Here is an 18,711-nt window from a genome sequence, read left to right as displayed (position 1 = left end):
GGCCGACAAGTTTGAGAACCGAGAGGCATCTTTGCTCCAATTTCATTTTGTAAAGTTAGGCTCCCTTTCTTTGAATGAATAAGTAGAGGTTTCTTCTGAGCGGCGACTGCATGCCCACACAAGAAGACAAAGCAAGGGCCACATCAACAATATTTGATCTTGATCATGCATGAGAGGAAAAGTGATTGCTGCTCCGATAAATGAAACAATACAAAACCAGAAGCTCACAGGAGATTGATCAATGTGGTGATGTAGGCAAAGACCCTTCAACTATCTTTATAATAAAACTGGAAGAACAAGTACCGTGCAAATAGATTACTGAGCATCATGATACATGTCTTGGTCCCTACAAATGAGGTGGTACATTTGACGCGTGCCCGACTCAATGATTCGGAAGTGTGGGTGGGCGCCACCATGCCAGTAGCTTCGAGGCACCAAAAATTTAACAGGAAACTTCATATGGCGCATGGTGTGCAGATTAGCGTTTTGTGCCGCCTGGGCGAGGCCCGAAATAGTTCGTCACCAAACCCATGACAGCAAACCTGGCAATATTGCAAATTTCAGTTGAATAAATAAGCTACTATTTCTTTTTATGAACTTACATCAGGAAATCAAGGGCCAAATACTATAGCACTAGTAAAACAAGATTTCGGAAACTGTAGACAAAGCATGGTATGTGGATATGTTTTTTCTAGGGGATGTGGATAATTGTTTTGGTAAAGCACAACTGGCTATGGAAAGTGAAAATACTACCCACTGAAACTACGCATCAAAATTTCTTTGGGGATGGGCAGATGGAGATTGTTTTCCTATGTAGGCCCCCTTCCTATCTCTATTCATAATAGTGGCTTGAGACATGTTGTTCAGTTAGTAGATGATGTTTTCATGCTAAAACCCATCTTTATCCTTTATCTCTCAACTCTACCAAGTAAACAAACAGATAGATAAGAGTAGATACTTGGGTGGTGATAAAGAGCAAACATCCAAACCCCAAATGATAAGTGGATATATGAAGTACCTTGAACACAGTTCCTGCTATCCTAAATATCCTATTGGCACATGGAATTACATTTCCACTTGGTTCAGAGGGAAGCAGCCTTTACACTAAGTTTCACGAACAATGATAACCAATCCACAAATGCAAAATGGTGAGAACATGAAAGGGCATTCAACTTTAATATCACTTTACTGAGCAAATCATTTCCATTAGTCAAAATTATTAGTGTGTGCTCTCCACTTCTTATTTACTTTGCACCACATTGCCAAACTGACCTTCACTAATATCCATGATAAGTCAACTCCACTGACAATAATGGAACACTAACAACCAGCTAATATCTACTCATGACAATCCCTTTTACTGTAACAAGTAGCCTGCTGTTTCACCATAGACATACAATTCTGCTTGGGAATGCGATCGATGCTTGAACGAACAGGTTGCTGATAACTGTTCCTTAACAATGCAAAGACAAACCATCCCTAAAATTTGCTCTGATAAATACACAACTACAGCACACAATGTCATTTGCCTTCTGCCTAACACTTGTTTAGTTTCTTTTCCCAAACAAGCTTCCATCCGGATTCCACTATAATATACTCCCTCCGTCCCAAAATTCTTGTCTTACATTTGTCTAGATACAGATGTATCTAGTGCTAAAACGTGACTTGATACATCCGTATTTAGACAAATCTAAGACAAGAATTTTGGGACGGAGGGAGTAGATGACAGAGCAGCAAGGCGGCATTCATGTGCATGCCAAACAAAACAAAAGCTAGATCTTGAAGTCTAGGCCACAACTGCTAGCCCATGAGAAAGTAAACATCCTTACAGAACTTTTTAGGCCATGTTCAATGCAAAGTGCTTCGAGAGGTTCTTGTGAAAACAAACCGGTTTGTCCTTAAGCACCGTTGCTTATTTGTATATCACAGATGCTTAATTAGGCACCTCTAGTATAGAAACAAGCACTGGTGCTTAAGAAAAACGGTTTATTTTTACAAGCAACTCTCTAAGCACCTTCCATTGTACTACCTCCGTCCGGGTTTATTGGTACCCTTCATATTTTGTGCCCAATTTTGACCGTAGATTTGACCATCAAAATTTAAGTTATATGCCACAAAACTTATATTGTTGGATTCATATTCGAAAGAGGTTTCCAATGATAATATTTTTATGGTATATAACTTATTTTTTGTTAGTTAAATCAAAGGTCAAAGTTTGACCCAAAATACAAAGGGGGCTAATAAACACGGACGGAGGTAGTACATGGTCCTACACTGACAGTTCAAAGGACTGTCAAAACATGATCAATAGGATCCAGCACCAGAACCAAACAAGATGAGCAAAAGCCAACACAGAAACACTTCTTTAATTTATTGTAACTCTGTAAGAATAAATAAAAGGCTTCCCATATAAGGCACATAATGTCCTTTATCAGGTGACAGTTTATTAGTTCCTTCTTGTACTTGGACAACCGGTAGAATTTAGAAGAGAATGAACAAGCTGTCTATAATAATCGATTGATATTTTAGCCCACAGCCACACACTGTTTTTAGCTCCCAGGATTGACATGTCTAGTTAGAACATCTATGCGGTATGACAGCATTTTGCTAGGAACTCTGCCACACATGTCAGAAATTGGAAGTTAATATTCTTAAAAACAGCAAGGACCAAAGTTCAGGGTGATCTTAAGATCAATGTGAAGACGCATTTCTATAACATTAACAATAACATAACAAAAGGCCTAAAATAGCGTTCTGACTTGCTTCCATCAAGACTTACAGAGTAAAGCCACAAATCCTATTCTGTCTCAACGTTGCAACTCATAAATCATTAATCCAATATTAAGTAGCTCTGGTAGCAAACGGCCAAAAGGGGGAAAACTACGACGCTGTTTAATTGCACAATTCCACCACAAGTTGCAAGAAAAAACTAAACGGCAATTGAGAATCCCCAGTAAATATACAAGTACACGATGTCAAGTGACCCACCCAGTGCAAAGGTAGGTATATGCTGCTGCTCGATTATCTAGATTTTAACTGTATGCTAGCTGAAATCCTAGATTAACAAATAAATAAACCACACAAATGTGAAGGAAACTCACATGAAAGCCATGGAGAGCTGCTTGAGGTCATTCTCGAAGTTCTTCATGTTCGCCAGCGACTGCGCGCAGAAGATGATGGCGATCCACGAGCACACCTTGTACTGCAAAACCACACAGCAAAGTCAACCTCACAACGGGACCAACACGAATCAAAATCAGACAGTGTTCTAGCAGCATCGGATTTACTAAGACGAACGCGACATCTCGGCCAACTACGAAGGAGCCTACAGATCTGTCTACTACTAAGACACTAGCTCGCCCAGATCCAATTACCCACCCAGCTGCCACTCCCTACCGATAAACCTAGATCGATGCGGTGCGGCGAGACGATGGGAGCGGGGACAGACAGGAGGCGCGAGGGTGGAGGCGTGGTGGGGATCGTTTGCTTGCTTGGAGTACGTACGTGGAGCATGACGCCGACGACGCCGAAGACGACGGCGAGGAAGCCCGCGTAGTCGACGGGCAGGTCCTGCGACGACAGCTTGGGCGGCGCGTACGGCCTCGCCGTCGCCGGCTGCCTCGGGTCGTTCGCCGTCGCCGTCGCGCCGCCCCCCGACGCCGTCGCCTCCTTCATCTCTCCTTTTTTTTCCTGATCTGAAAAGACGATCTGAACCAAGGACAGGAAACCGAGAGAGAAGACAGTACAGTACACCTGAATGGCTAAAAAAAGTTTGGGCCCGGGCGCCCGGCCCGGCACGGCCCACGGCCTGGCCCCCACGCCGCCGCTTTTCGTCCGACGCGGGTTGAAAAGTCAAAGCGCGAGTCTTCCCGACCACGCCCCCACCACTTCACTCCGCCTCCGCTCCCCTTTCCTGTCGCCGCTCTGACGACACCCTGCTGCGCCTCCCTCTCCCCCACTTCACTCTCCACCCACCAGCGCCGTCCCTCCAAAACCCTAGCCGGGGAGCTCGGCCGGCCGCGGGGAGGTCGCGCGGAGGAGCTCCACCCTCGCGCCGCCACACCGCGCCCTCGGCCGCCGCCTGCCGCGCGTCGCCATTCCTCGGTAAGCCCTGCGGCTCCTCGCTAAACCTTTCTTGTTTGCGTTGCGTGGCCGCCTGGGTTCGGCTCTCCGGGTAAGCGGTTAGGCTCGGCTCGGCTCCGCAATGTCGGGCTAGTCGAGCGGTGCTGGGGGCGCGCTCTATGCGTGCGTATTTTGTGGCGTGCTCAAACAGTACCTTAGGGTTTTAGTTAGTTAATTAGGTGTGGTGGTGGTGTTAAGCTCGGTTCCTGATTTTGGGTAGGAGTGCTGCCTTACTGTTGTGGTTTCTGGATGGTATTCGGCTGTGGCGTGCGTTTGGTTTTACTGGCTTGCTGGCCACATGCGTGGAAGGTTCTTGGTGGTGGTGATAGGTAATTGAGGAGGGGTCATGGTCAGTCCGTCAGTGTAGGAGTGCAAGTTTGTTTTTATTAAGATACTGAATTATAGCCTACTAATCTGTTCGAATGCTCTGATTTAATTTAGTTTGTATGATTTTTGTGATGAAGATTCAAGTGTCGTGTAATGCATGTGGTTTTGAGATGTGCCCTCTTGCTGATTTGCATGTCTGCAAATCGACCGAGTTACTGAAATGTGAATAATTTCAAGGGAAGAAAGCAGAGTTACATGCTCTTTTAAGGAGGAAATAGATAGTGTTCTGTTATGCACCCTCATTTGACCTCGACTAATATTTCTCTCATGCTTAATTTTTCGACTGTAGGTACTCTCCCTTGACAGGAAACCAGTGGTCACCCAGTCAACCAGTCAAAATGCAGTTCCAGTCTGGCAACTGTGCCAAAACGTTGGCAAAAGTAGATGGATCTGGTGCAAAAGATTTGTCAGTCGACCGAAGCACATTTGGTTTTCCACAAGATGCTAATCAGGAATATTTTAACCGGGCTTGCCAGTACAGTTATCCAGTTTCAACGCAAGGCTTTCAAGATAAAGGATTTGTACCAAGCGTTCCAGATTTTGTTCTGAATAATGCTTCTGCTGCACTCAGGGAATATCAACAATTTGACCACTTTTTCAGACCACTTCAGCCTCTAGCACCGGATGGAAACCAGGTGCAAAATATTGGCATAAATACCGCACATCGCAGTAGACCTTCTAATGCATCCTCCTGCCTTGATCATGTAGAAGAAATAACTTCTCATGACACGGACGGTTATGACGACAGAGCTATCTCATTTGGGAGTAGCTGCAGCACAGGAATTGCGTGTTATCCATATAGCAGCCCTATGCAAAGCGATGACTGCATTGCAGACACGCAGGATGGGACCTGGGCTGCTCTTATGCAAATGCAACAGGCTTTGGAGGCGGCTAATGAAGAGTGCAGTGACTTGACTTTCAATAACACAGAACTTTCAGGTGGGAATACCATGCAGCATCAAATTGTTTGGGACAATGGCTGTTTAGCAAGTCCGTCTTTCACCTCAAACTTTTTACCCTTCCCTGGAGAGGCTGAAACCACGGTCACAAATACCAGCGCTATGTATAACTTACATAACTCTGCTGATCTCCTGTATGATAATGATCAAGACATATCATCTTTTGAGCTCAAAGTGAATGAACAGAAAGAAGCAACCACAAGCCATGTTTGTGAACATCGAGGTGAAATGCATTCTGCTGAACAGGGGGGATATCCTGGCCACGACGAATCTTTTGATTTGACAATAAGCCAGGACAGACAGTTCAGTTCATTTGTTAATGGTGCAGATGGATCTGTAGATAGTGAAATGAACCTTTATGATTGTGAAGAGCAAATGGAAATTGATTCACTCCTAAATTCATTTGGAGCATCAAGTGATACCTTTGCACAGACATATGAAATGTTACAGAAAGGGTAAACGGAAATTTTGCAATCTCATCTTATCATTGCTGTGACTATGTGACTGAAGTCTTGATTTCCCCCTCTCCTTTTAAGTTCAAACTAGAAACCTGCAAGCTCTCTCGCACAGAATTGTAGTTATTCTATTGAATATAAATCTTGAAACTCTTGCTACATAAAGGTGCAATTATTAGTTTAGTTGTTGATGCTCCATTATTAATGCCAATGCTTCTTTCTGCTGTTGCTGAAACAGCAAAATGATGCCTGGAAACACCTATAGTAATAGTGGTAACAAAAAAATGTAAGATATATTTTCAGTATGCTTTCTTAGCTAATGGCATTTTGATTGATTTAGCTTACTCTGCTAGGAGCACCAGAACTAATACTCTATGAGTGAAATATATATTTTTGACACCATAGCCAAATTTGTTATTTTGCATTTCTGAAATTTTAATATAATTAAATGTGATGAAATGCAGTGAAAATATTGTTGACCTTGAAAAAAAGGCTAAATTAGCGGAAAGCATTTCTGCTACATTCATCACTAATACTGTCCCATATATTACACAAGCTGGGGCGACTGAGTCAACTGTCTCTGATGGATCTTCTTGGACTCAACAATATCAATCTACTTCCCAGTCATGTGGTTTATCTTATTCTTCAGCTTCTCAATGGGAAACCATGCCAGGTACTATTTTTCCTTTAGGGGATTGTCAAAATGATGTTAGTGAGTCCAATTCAATGACTAGCCTGGGGACAAATGGCGATCTCCTGTTATCTTTTGGCCATACTTCAATGCAGCAGCAGCAACAGAGTGTATCTAGTGATACTAATTTGGAATTGATTGACAATTTTGCTAACCCTTATCAAGAGTTTGTGACAGGCGTGGATGGTCAAAGGAGCCACCTATACCGCGACGAAGCACTGGCAACCCAAGGTGTATGGGCGGCACATCCTGGTACGATGGTACACTCTTCAACTGATACTGGATATTCAGATGTACAGCCGCCCATGACACAGACTACTACTGTTCCGCTGCCTGCTCCGAGCTTGTCCAAGGGCCCCAACTCATTATTTACTGGAACAGAGCTTAACAAGGTTGACCTACATGATACAGGTATGCAGATGCCTTTGACACAGACTACTGTTCAGCTGCCTGCTCCGTGCTTGTCCAAGGACCCCAACTCATCATTTATTGGAGCAGAGGTTCAGAAGGTTGACCAAAATCATTCAGATACGGAGCTTCCCTTGACACAGACTAGTCATGTTCAGCTGCCTGCTATGAACTTGTCCGAGTACCCGACCTCGTCATTTGTTGGAGGAACAAAGCTTAAAAAAGTTGACAAACATGATTCATATATGCAGCTTCCCATGACACATGCTAGTCATGTTCCGCTGCCTGCTACGAGCTTATCCGAGGATCCGAAATCATCATTTATTGGAGGAACAGAGCTTAAGGAAGTTGACAAACATGATTCAGACATGCAGCTTCCCAGGATACAGGCTAGTCATGTTCCGCTGCCTGCTGTGAGCTTGTCCGAGGAACCGAACTCATCCTTTATTGGAGGCACAGAGCTTAAGGAAGTTCGTAAACATGATTCAGATATGCCGCTTCCCATGACACGGGCTAGTCATGTTCCGCTGCCTGCTGTGAGCTTATCTGAGGACACGAAATCATCATTTATCGCAGGAGCAGAGCTTAAGGAAGTTGACAGACATGATTCAGATACGCCGCTTCCCATGGCACAGGCTAGTCATGTTCCGCTGCCTACCATGAGCTTACCTGAGGACACGAAATCGTCATTTATTGGAGGAACAGAGCTTAAGGAAGTTCACAGACATGATTCAGATATGCAGCATCCCATGACACCGGCTAGTCATGTTCTGCTGCCTGCTGTGAGCATGTCCATGGATCCAGAATCATCATTTACTGGAGGTACAGAGCTTAAGGAAGTTGGCAAACATGATTCAGATATGCAGCTTCCCATGACGCAGACTGTTCATGTTCAGCTGCCTACTCCGAGCTTGTCCAAGGACTCCGAGTCGTCGTTTGTTGGAGGTACAGAGCTTAAGGAAGTCGACAAACATGATTCAGATATGCAGCCTCCCAGGACGCAGGCTAGTCATGTTCCGCTGCCTGCTGTGAGCTTGTCCGAGGACCCGAACTCATCCTTTATTGGAGGTACAGAACTTAAGGAAGTTGGCAAACATGATTCAGATATTCAGCTTCCCATGACACAGACTGTTTGTGTTCAGCTGCCTGCTATGAACTTATCCGAGGATCCGAAATCATCATTTATCAAAGGAACAGAGCTTAAGGAAGTTGGCAAACATGATTCAGATATACCGCTTCCCGTGGCACAGGCTAGTGATGTTCCCCTGCCTACCATGAGCTTACCCGAGGACACGAAATCATCATTTATTGGAGGAACAGAACTTAAGGAAGTTGACAAACATGATTCAGATATGCAGCCTCCCATAACACTGGCTAGTCATGTTCCACTGCCTGCTGTGAGCTTGTCCGAGGACCCAAAATCATCATTTTCTGGAGGTACAGACCTTAAGGAAGTTGGCAAACATGATTCAGATATGCAGCTTCACATGACGCAGACTGTTCGTGTTCAGCTGCATGCTCCGAGCTTGTCCAAGGACTCTGAGTCGTCATTTGTTGGAGGAACAGAGCTTAAGGAAGTCGACAAACATGATTCAGATATGCAGCCTCCCATGACGCAGGCTAGTCATGTTCCGTTGCCTGCTGTGAGCTTGTCCAAGGACCCGACCTCATCCTTTATTGGAGGTACAGTGCTTAAGGAAGTTGGCAAACATGATTCAGATATTCAGCTTCCCATGACACAGACTGTTCGTGTTCAGCTGCCTGCTATGAGCTTATCCGAGGATCCGAAATCATCATTTATCAGAGGAACAGAGCTTAAAGAAGTTGACAAACATGATTCAGATATACCGCTTCCCATGGCACATGCTAGTCATGTTCCGCTGCCTACCGTGAGCTTACCCGAGGACACGAAATCGTCATCTATTGGAGGAACCGAGCTTAAGGAAGTTGACAAACACGATTCAGATATGCAGCCTCCCATAACACCGGCTATTCATGTTCCGCTGCCTGCTGTGAGCTTGTCCGAGGACCCGAAATCATCATTTACTGGAGGTACAGAGCTTAAGGAAGTTGGCAAACATGATTCAGATATGCAGCTTCCCATGACGCAGACTGTTCGTGTTCAGCTGCCTGCTCTGAGCTTGTCCAAGGACCCCGACTCGGCATTTGTTGGAAGAACAGAGCTTAAGAAGGTTGGACAACTTGATTATAGCCACGTTGGATTTCCTCAGGAAAGTATCCTGCTCTCAGCAAGCAAACCTTCACACCCAAGCGGTTTGCCAGTTATGAAGTTTGATGACGAGGTGGGTTCACGGTCTAAGAAGCGGAAAAGGTCAACAGCAGATGTTTTAGCATCGCATGCACAAGCCATGTTCGAGGGTGGGAGACTGCAATGTAGAAGGTGATTGCTTGGAATTAGAAAATTGTCCTTCACAAAATCATATTTATTTTGCAGGAATCATGTATTTGGGCTCTTCTGTTTAACTTGCTTTGGCATACATGTTCAAGAGGCTAATGCATGCTTTGTGTTCTTTCTATGCAGGACACCTGAGTTGGCTTGGGCCGATTCCACATTGACTGAGAAGGTTGTATACTTGTATACCTCACATATTGCATGAAAACGCCTGTTGTCGCCACATCAATTTCATATTGACTGACAAACTTATCGTGCATAACAGGTTGACGGTGAAAAAGCAATGACGGAAAATAGCACCTTCGTTTCTCGAGCTCGGAGAAGACTTACTTTAACGACCAGCTTGATTCAGTGTCTCCTTCCTGCTCTGTCAGCGAGACTTCTTGCAGCAAAAGTTGCTGATTGCGGTGAAGCCATTGTGTACCACATTTGTAAACTGATGCTCAGTGATATATCTGACCCAGTTCAACCTTTTGCCAGCGACACCAATAACTTCATGCAAAGTGAAAACATGTAAGCATCTTTTACTTTTGAATGCTATCCCAGTTTAACATACCAGCTACCATCCTAATTTTTAGTGCCTTAGGAGCGGCTTATGCAAAAATCTAGCGGAAAAAAAATCTGAGTTTGGTCGAAGCGCTATAACCCTTTCATAACCAGCAATTTCTTTCTTTCTGGTTTCTATGACTTTGAGAGTCTTCATCTTGTGATTTTTTGCCAGGCCACCGAACGAGACAAGCACCTCCGGAAAGGAGGAGGACTGTAAACTCTTATCTGAGGTTCTGGAAACCTTCGATGCGAGGCTTGGCGGGCTACAAGGCTCCTTGTCAAGGTATGATGATACTTCAGTTACAGCTCGAAAGATTGCCTCTAGCATTTTCAATAGAACATGATGCTCTATACGTCAACCTATTCAAAATTTGCTGTTTTTATGCCTGCCCTCCCCTGTTTGTTTCAGAGTCGAGAAGTTGCCCAGCTTCCAGGACTACGCGTCGGCGCTACACCAAATCGAGCAGTGGGCCATGACCCATCAGTTCATAAAGCTGAACGAATACAAGAGACTGCACGCCGGCTACGGCTCTGGTCCTAAAAGGCCTCTCTGCGTCGGAGCCATCCGGAAGCATGCCGGAGGTTCTTCCACTCCGGTCTCAGAGCTGAAAAGGGTCCGGTGTCGCTCACTGAAGTAGCCGCCCGCTCGCTCGCTGGCTCGCCCCTAAGTAAAAAAGTAGAGTTGCTCGGTCGGTGACTTGAGGAGTAATATGTGGTCATACTGATGCGGTAGTGAGGAATTAGGAGGGTGTTACGTAGGAGTTTAACTTCGTGTGAAGTAGCGTATTTTGGGATGGGGTGCAGGGACGGAACGTGTTGTGTCGATGCCCTTTTGCACACAGGGCAAGAATGTGCTTTGGAACTGAGACAGTGTCCGGGACCCTGTGCACCGCCTTCTCCGGCGGTGCCAGATGACGCGCCGATGGCTGTCGTCGCCGGGGAAAACGGCCCGGCTGTGGCGGGGTTTCCGTGGGTTGAGCTAGTGTGAGTGTTGGATGGGCGGGGTGTCGAGGGAGGAAGAGGCCTTCCCAGCTGCTGCTGCTCCCTGTTGTTGCGTTGTAATCACACTGACTTGACAAGAAAAGGTGATGGGCTTCCAACTGCACGTCAGCATTAACGCAAGTTCTTGCTCTGTATGGCACGTCGTACCTGATACTCCCTTCGTCCGGTATTACTTGTGGGAGAAATGGATGCATCTAGAATCTAGACTAGACATATCCATTTATGCGGCAAGTAATTCCGAAAAGCTTGGGCATGAGCGATGCACCCTGCAGCTGCTCTATTTTAGGGCATCCCATGATTCCGAAAAGCTTGCGCGAGCGATGCACCCTGCAGCTGCTCCCTGTTGTTGCATTGTAATCACACTGACTTGACAAAAAGAGATGCTGGGCTTCCAACTGCACGTCAGGGTTAACGCAAGCTCTTAGCTCTGTGTGGCACGTCGTACCTGATAGGGCATGAATCTTGTTCTTGGTTTCACCGGTGCCACGCAATTCTGGAATGGAAGAGCTTGGGCGCGAGCGATGCCCCCTATTCTTATAGCATCTCCAATAGCTGCCCTGTTTTAGGGCTTGGAGTAAAATTTAGGACACCAAAAAGTGCTTTTTTTGGCACGAGAAAGCGTCGTCTCCAACAGGGCAACCAAACTTGAACTGTTGAAAATGAACCTTATGTTAAATCGAAACTGAAAGGAGCGTTGATAACTTGAGCAATCTTCTGTCGGTCATGCATTAGTACAATCTATAGTCTTCAGTTTACTGACGAACTGGTAGAGCTAACTGCAGATAAGTGAAGTTGCACCCATGAACTGTACAACTAACAACAGAGAGGTTGCTAATTGCCGAACCATGTATAATTTAACTTTCTGTCAACATGTTACTGTTGCTAAAGTCTTTAACCAGGATTTTGATTGTATTAGATTTAGGAGATGTCTTTATGGAGAAACTCTTACAATATGGAATGAATTATTTGATATGTGTAGTCAGGTTACTCTGTCGGAGGAGCCTGACAGAGTTAAATGGCTTTTAACTAAATCTGGATCCTTCTCGGTTAAGTCGCTTTATCATTACCTTATAGCTAGAGTTGTTGCTTTTTCTTTTAAACTTTTTTGGAGGTTGAGAATACCTCTAAAAGTAAAAGCGTTTATATGGTTAGTGATCAAAGGGAGGATCCTAACCAAGGATAACTTATCTAGACGAGGGTGGAAAGGACCAAATTTCTGTGAGTTTTGTGGCGTTTCTGAGAGCATTGATCATCTATTCTTTTCGTGCTCTTGTGCTAGGTTTTTATGGAATGTGATATGCGGTACACTAGGTAACCCGAAATTACCTTTATCTTTCTTTGATCTTTGTCAAAACTGGATACCATCCTATTCTGGAAAGGATAGGGCTATTGTTTCTATTGGTGCTGCTTTGATATGGACAATTTGGAAAACAAGGAACAAATCCTGTTTTCAACGTGTTTTCCTTTCAAATCCTATCAATGTAATATTTACCCTGTGTTCTTTGTTGGATTCATGGATGATTCTACAGAGAAAAGGTGTGCAAAAAATGCTTAGGGAGGTTTCCAAGAGGCTATCTCGGGTAGCAAATGAAGTCTACAGAAGAACATATGGGTGGAATCCTTCTGCTCTAAGACTGGGTTTTGTGTCTACCTGAAATTGGGCGATTCTGTAGTATGTTTTGCCTATTGTTTTGGCTGGTGTGCAAATTGTAAAAGATGTTTAAAAGTCTATTCTCTCTCCGGTAGTGGGTGATTTGGCATCCTATAGATATGGTTATATGTCTAGGATGTAGGTTGCTTATCAGTTGATGAGGTGATGCATCAGGTCTGATGGAAAAAAGTGGTGTGGTGGTTGTATCTAGACTTCTGTTTTCTTAATGAAAATGGGGGCCATGTGGCCCTTTTATCGAAAAAAAATTGCCGAACCAGAGGACATGGTACGTGTTGGGAAACCGGGGCCACCGAGCGGGTGGTGGCAGCCGTTTCCCCCACTTTACGTTAAGTGGGTACTTATCCCTTGACCCTGGAGTCCCTATATAAAGCAACGAGGAGCTATCATTGTAATATCTGATCATTGATTAATAAAGCTGGTTTCCTCCATATCTCTTTGTGTCATTTACTTTCGCGTGTTCGACTACTTCGTCTACGACGCTCGCTCTCGCTCCGCAACCTCGGACCGGGCTCGCCGGCGAAGTTGCGGAACACGTTATCAGCACGCTTCGCTCCATCAACTCTGCATCAAGCCTGCATCACGCAGGCTTTCGTCGATCCCGCGGAGGTATAAGATCCGATCCCCTTTTTGCAAAAATGGATTCCTCTCGTTACCGCGATTTCGTTTTTGCGATTAGTTTATTTTTCGGATTTCATCTACCTATGGTGTGGATTTTCCTCCCAAGAACCGAGCTGACGAATACGTCGCCGACCAATGTCGATGTTCTTGGACTAAGAGGAACTTGTTGACTGCACTACAGGAAGTCGGTACGCATCGCGATCGAGATGGTCGCGGTACCGCCGCAAAAGCACCAGATGTGCCATGCGCCGTCGGAGTTCCGGATGAACGCGACGAAGATCGCATCCCGAGACGTACTGGCAGCGACCCCGCTAGTCGCCGGCATCACGCCGCTGGCTGCCGCCGCCACGTCCTGCTAACGCCGCGCTCGCGTGCCCTGCTGGCTGCCGTCGCCGCGCGCCGTAGCGCAGCTGCCGTCGCCGCGCTCGCGTGCCCGTTGCACGCGCAGCCGCCACGCCCTGCTTCGAGGGCCGCCGTGCCCGCGCAGGCCTACTGGCGCGCGCTCGCCGCCGCGAGCAGTGGCCGCCGCCACCGACACGAGCCGTGGCCGCTGGCCGCGCCGGCCGCGCCGCGCCATGGCCCCTGGTCGCGCCGGCCGCGCCGCGCCGTGGCCCCTAGCCGTGCCGGCCGCGCCGTGGCCGCTGGCTGCACTGGCCGGCCCTGGTCGCCGCTCCGGCGAGCCGCGCGCGCCTGGCCAGCCCCGGCCGCGCCCGCGTGCGCGCCGCCGCCGCACCCCGATGCGGGCGCTAGGGGAAACCCTAGCGTCGCTACGGGAAAGGCCGCCGGCTGCTGGGCCGGCCTGGCTGGCTCCTGGGCCGGATGGGCCGCGGCTGTGGGGATCCCTCCATAAAAAAAAGGGGTGCCGGCTGTAGCGCGGGATTTTTGCAATTTAGCCCCCGTAGTTTCCAGATTTTACGCAAGTTTTATTCCTGCTGTAATATTTCGCGTAGAAGCCTCTGGAACTGTCTGTTTTCACTGAAAACACGTATTTGGGTTTTAAAATGCCTCGGGAATTCAATTTTTGGGCTAGTTTTGACATACGAGATGCGCTTAACATGCTATCCTTTGTAACATGATATTATTATATGATTTTACTGTTGTAGATTAATTGTTTAGCACTCTTAATCATTTAGTAAGTCATATAACAACATGTTTTAAATATTGGAACGTCATTTTAATTGAATAAGTTTATCAACATCGCATTTGTGCAAAAGATTACCTGCTGTAATCTCATGATTTTTGCATAAATTGCAGATGGCCGGAATTGTCCACAAGGAGTTTGCTGAGTTGGCCCAGACGGGGATGAACTACCTGTCATGGGCTTCGGACTGTGAGATTTTTCTCCAGGGCAGAACCTTCCTGAGGGCGATCGGTAAGGGGACCCAGCTGGCCCCCACCGATCCCAAGTTTGAAACTGAGAATGCGCGGGCTCTACATTTTCTCCGTCATCACCTGTCACCTACTCTGAAAGACGAGTATATGGCTGAACGGAGTGCTTCTGGCCTTTGGACCGCTCTTAAGCAGCGGTTTGAGCGGCTGAAGTACACTGTTAAGCCACGTGCAGAGGCAGAGTGGATCCGTCTGAGGTTTGCGGACTTCAAGACGGTTGGGGAGTACAATTCGGCTCTACACCGGATTTGTACGACTCTTCAGATGTGTGGTACTCAGATTACCGACACTCAGAAGATTGAGAAAACCCTATCCACTTTCCACCCTGACGCGGTCCTGTCCGCACGGAACTACCGCCAGGGCAACTACACGAGGTATTCAGAGTTGATTGACGTCCTCCAGGTGGCAGAGGCGCAGGACGAGGTTCTAAAAAAGAACTTTGCCGCGCAACCACTTGGGGGGAGTTCTCGCCAGGAGGTGAATGCTCTCAAAGTTCGCAAGCCTCAACGGAAGAAGAGGGGCCGCAAGGGCAAGAAGAAGGGCCCTCAGCCCTCCGCCCCGGCTAAGCAGCAAAAGCCGGGCAAGGGGGGGGCAGAGACCTCAGGACTGCTTTCGGTGTGGCTCGGTGGAGCATTTCTCCCGCCAGTGTCGCGCACCACAGGAGGTCGTTGATGCATATAAGGCCCGGAAGGCGGGTGAGACGCACCTCGCCTTGGTTCAGGAGGGAGCACCACTGGCGCCCATGGCAGCACCCGTGATGATCTCTACGCCCCCTGCTGCGCCCATCACGGCGACTCCCGTGGTGCCCATCGCGGCGGCTTTGGCTGTCTCTAGTGACACCAACGTTGCCATGGAGGTTGACCACATGGTGGCCTCGGCGGTGCCGCAACTAGATGTTGATGTTGCCTCCAAGATGATTTCTAAGGAGGATCAACTCACTAGTATGGAGATTGCGGCTGAGATCAATGGCTTCTTCACCGAGTCTACTTAGCATACCCCTTTGGTTATCATGATTCCGTGATTTGATACAACAAATTCGAATAAATTCGATTTGGTTGTAAGCTCTATGAGAGCATAAACTTATTCTTTACTTTGGCGATTGGATGACATTTATTCCATTATTTATACATGATAGTATGTTATGTTCTGGAATGTGTGCATTTATTATTAATGTAGCGTCTTCCTTATTACATTAATTATATGTCATATTTTAGAATGCGTGTGGCGCCTGAATGGAAGAAACGTGCCTTGCTGATAGCGCAACTACACATACCATTTTACGAGAAACTAAGTACTTTGAGTCTATTAAAAAATCTCCGGGAAGTATTATGACAATCGCCGACTGCGGTTCGCACATAGTTGGCTCCGGACGAGCCACTATTATACTTCCTATGGGAACAACTTTGATCATTAATGATGCGTTGTTGTACCCGGAGTCGACTCGTACTCTTTTGAGCTTTAGAGACATCCGCGCCAATGGTTTTCATGCTGAGACCGATGATGAGAACGGCAAGGAGTGCCTACTTATCACAAAGCGGGATGCAAATGGTAAACATGTTATCGAAAGGCTTCCTTCGTTCGACACAGGGCTATACTACACTAAAATATTAGCACCGCCTGTGTACACTACCCTCAAGACCGTTTTTAGAAGCTCTGAACTCTTCTGCCTCTGGCACGATAGGTTAGGCCACCCCGGACTTAGGATGATGAGAAATATAATTAATAACTCGCATGGCCATAATGTTAACGTGAAGAACTTCCCGAATCTCGATGATTTCGTGTGCTCCGCATGCGCTAAGGGGAAGTTAGTCATTAGGCCATCGCCCCTCAAGGTGAGGGATGACATCCCCGCGTTCTTGGAACGTATCCAAGGGGACATATGCGGTCCAATTCAGCCCCTCACGGGGACGTTTCGGTACTTCATGGTGCTCATTGATGCTTCCTCTAAATGGTCCAATGTTTGCCTGCTGTCAACACGGAACCATGCCTTTGCAAAATTGATCTCATAGATCATACAAATGAGGAATAATTTCCCGGATTATCGTATAAAGTCTATTCGAATGGACAACGCCGGAGAATTTACTTCAAAGGCGTTCGATGATTATTGCATGGCAATGGGAATCAAAGTTGAGCACTTGGTACCGCATGTTCATACACAAAATGGACTTGCCCAGGCATTAATTAAAAGAATTAAATTCATTGCCCGACCGCTCCTTCAGGGTTGTAATTTACCAACTACATGTTGGAGCCACGCAGTGTTACACGCGGCCAATCTCATCAACTTTAGACCGTCGGCCTACAACATCCACTCTCCTGTTCAGCTTGTGCAAGGGTCGGCACCAAAAATTTCCCACCTTCGCTTGTTCGGTTGCCAGGTATATATACCAATACCACCCCCTCAGCGATCGGCGATGGGCCTGCTCCGTAAGTCGGGGATATACGTTGGTTATGAGACTGTGTCCATAATCAGGTATCTGGACCCCATGACAGGTGACTGTCATTGTTGGAAATATGCCCTAGAGGCAATAATAAATTGGTTATTATTATATTTCCTTGTTCATGATAATCGTTTATTATCCATGCTATAATTGTATTGATAGGAAACTCAGATACATGTGTGGATACATAGACAACACCATGTCCCTAGTGAGCCTCTAGTTGACTAGCTCGTTGATCAATAGATGGTTACGGTTTCCTGACCATGGACATTGGATGTCGTTGATAACGGGATCACATCATTAGGAGAATGATGTGATGGACAAGACCCAATCCTAAGCCTAGCACAAAGATCGTGTAGTTCGTATGCTAAAGCTTTTCTAATGTCAAGTATCATTTCCTTAGACCATGAGATTGTGCAACTCCCGGATACCGTAGGAGTGCTTTGGGTGTATCAAACGTCACAACGTAACTGGGTGACTATAAAGGTGCATTACAGGTATCTCCGAAAGTATCTGTTGGGTTGGCACGAATCGAGACTGGGATTTGTCACTCCGTGTAAGCGGAGAGGTATCTCTGGGCCCACTCGGTAGGACATCATCATATGCGCAATGTGACCAAGGAGTTGATCACGGGATGATGTGTTACGGAACGAGTAAAGAGACTTGCCGGTAACGAGATTGAACTAGGTATTGGATACCGACGATCGAATCTCGGGCAAGTAACATACCGATAGACAAAGGGAATTGTATACGGGATTGATTAAGTCCTTGACATCGTGGTTCATCCGATGAGATCATCGTGGAACATGTGGGAGCCATCATGGGTATCCAGATCCCGCTGTTGGTTATTGACCGGAGAACGTCTCGGTCATGTCTGCATGTCTCCCGAACCCGTAGGGTCTACACACTTAAGGTTCGGTGACGCTAGGGTTATGAAGATATGTGTATGCAGTAACCCGAATATTGTTCGGAGTCCCGGATGAGATCCCGGACGTCACGAGGAGTTCCGGAATGGTCCGGAGGTAAAGAATTATATATAGGAAGTGCTGTTTCGGCCGTCGGGACAAGTTTCGGGGTTATCGGTATTGTACCGGGACCACCGGAGGGGTCCCGGGGGTCCACCGGGTGGGGCCACCTGTCCCGGGGGGCCACATGGGCTGTAGGGGGTGCGCCTTGGCCTACATAGGCCAAGGGCACCAGCCCTACTAGGCCCATGCGCCTAGGGTTTCCATGGGGGAGGAGTCCCACTAGTGGAAGGCACCCCTAAGTGCCTTGGTGGGGAGGGAAACCTCCCCTGGCCGCCGCACCTAGGAGATTGGATCTCCTAGGCTGCGCACCACCCCCCCTTGGCCCTCCTATATATAGTGGGGGAGAGGAGGGATTTCATAGACCAGCCCCTGGCGCCTCCCTCTCTCCCCGTTACGTCTCTCTCTCGTAGTATAGGCGAAGCCCTGCTACTGTGACGCCCTGCATCCACCACCACGCCGTCGTGCTGCTGGATCTCCATCAACCTCTCCCTCCTCCTTGCTGGATCAAGGCATGGGAGACGTCTCCGTTCCGTACGTGTGTTGAACGTGGAGGTGCCGTCCGTTCGGCGCTAGGATCATC

General features: G+C 47.0%; 2 protein-coding genes and 1 pseudogene across 6 annotated transcripts; 2 read left to right on the top strand and 1 right to left on the bottom strand.

Moving 5' to 3' along the window:
- Positions 1–247: 247 nt before the first annotated feature.
- LOC125510639 (asterix-like protein) lies at positions 248–3,743 on the bottom strand. The gene is made up of 3 exons (XM_048675882.2): positions 3,505–3,743; positions 3,102–3,202; positions 248–542 (listed from the first exon to the last, which is right to left on the bottom strand). The coding sequence occupies exons 1-3, from the start codon at positions 3,673–3,675 to the stop codon at positions 479–481; spliced, it is 336 nt and encodes a 111-aa protein (XP_048531839.1). The 5' UTR covers positions 3,676–3,743; the 3' UTR covers positions 248–478.
- A 138-nt stretch (positions 3,744–3,881) lies between these two features.
- Positions 3,882–11,120, top strand: LOC125510638 (uncharacterized). Of its 4 annotated transcripts, XM_048675881.2 has the most exons (9): positions 3,882–4,104; positions 4,799–5,923; positions 6,388–6,596; positions 6,792–6,866; positions 7,026–9,423; positions 9,565–9,607; positions 9,701–9,948; positions 10,157–10,267; positions 10,394–11,120. In XM_048675881.2, the coding sequence occupies exons 2-9, from the start codon at positions 4,848–4,850 to the stop codon at positions 10,620–10,622; spliced, it is 4,389 nt and encodes a 1,462-aa protein (XP_048531838.2). In that variant the 5' UTR covers positions 3,882–4,104; positions 4,799–4,847; the 3' UTR covers positions 10,623–11,120. The 4 variants fall into 4 exon arrangements, with proteins under 4 accessions (XP_048531838.2, XP_048531837.2, XP_048531836.2 ...); XM_048675880.2 differs by having other exon boundaries at positions 6,792–9,423; XM_048675879.2 differs by having other exon boundaries at positions 6,388–6,866.
- A 125-nt stretch (positions 11,121–11,245) lies between these two features.
- On the top strand, positions 11,246–15,757 carry LOC147972956 (uncharacterized; annotated as a pseudogene). Its single transcript, XR_015602710.1, has 2 exons — positions 11,246–13,264; positions 14,531–15,757. The product of XR_015602710.1 is annotated as an uncharacterized LOC147972956 (transcript).
- Positions 15,758–18,711: the final 2,954 nt, after the last annotated feature.

The sequence above is a fragment of the Triticum urartu genome, chromosome 5A (assembly GCF_056163025.1).
Source record: "Triticum urartu cultivar PI428250 chromosome 5A, HENAU_Tu73, whole genome shotgun sequence".
Taxonomy (NCBI): Eukaryota; Viridiplantae; Streptophyta; class Magnoliopsida; order Poales; family Poaceae; genus Triticum; species Triticum urartu.
Note: the sequence above shows the minus strand (reverse complement) of the source record. Positions and strands in the feature narration are given on the sequence as shown.

Bases quoted from the DNA above. Each gene is read 5' to 3' on its own strand.
- LOC125510639 (XM_048675882.2), bottom strand. From the start codon at position 3,675: ATGAAGGAGGCGACGGCGTCGGGGGGCGGCGCGACGGCGACGGCGAAC. The intron at 3,203-3,504 runs GTACGTACTCCA...GTGGTTTTGCAG, and splicing joins TCGTCGGCGTCATGCTCCAC to TACAAGGTGTGCTCGTGGAT. The intron at 543-3,101 runs GTGAGTTTCCTT...CAATATTGCCAG, and splicing joins CAGCTCTCCATGGCTTTCAT to GTTTGCTGTCATGGGTTTGG.
- LOC125510638 (XM_048675878.2), top strand. From the start codon at position 4,848: ATGCAGTTCCAGTCTGGCAACTGTGCCAAAACGTTGGCAAAAGTAGAT. The intron at 9,424-9,564 runs GTGATTGCTTGG...CTTTCTATGCAG, and splicing joins GGGAGACTGCAATGTAGAAG to GACACCTGAGTTGGCTTGGG. The intron at 10,268-10,393 runs GTATGATGATAC...TGTTTGTTTCAG, and splicing joins CTACAAGGCTCCTTGTCAAG to AGTCGAGAAGTTGCCCAGCT.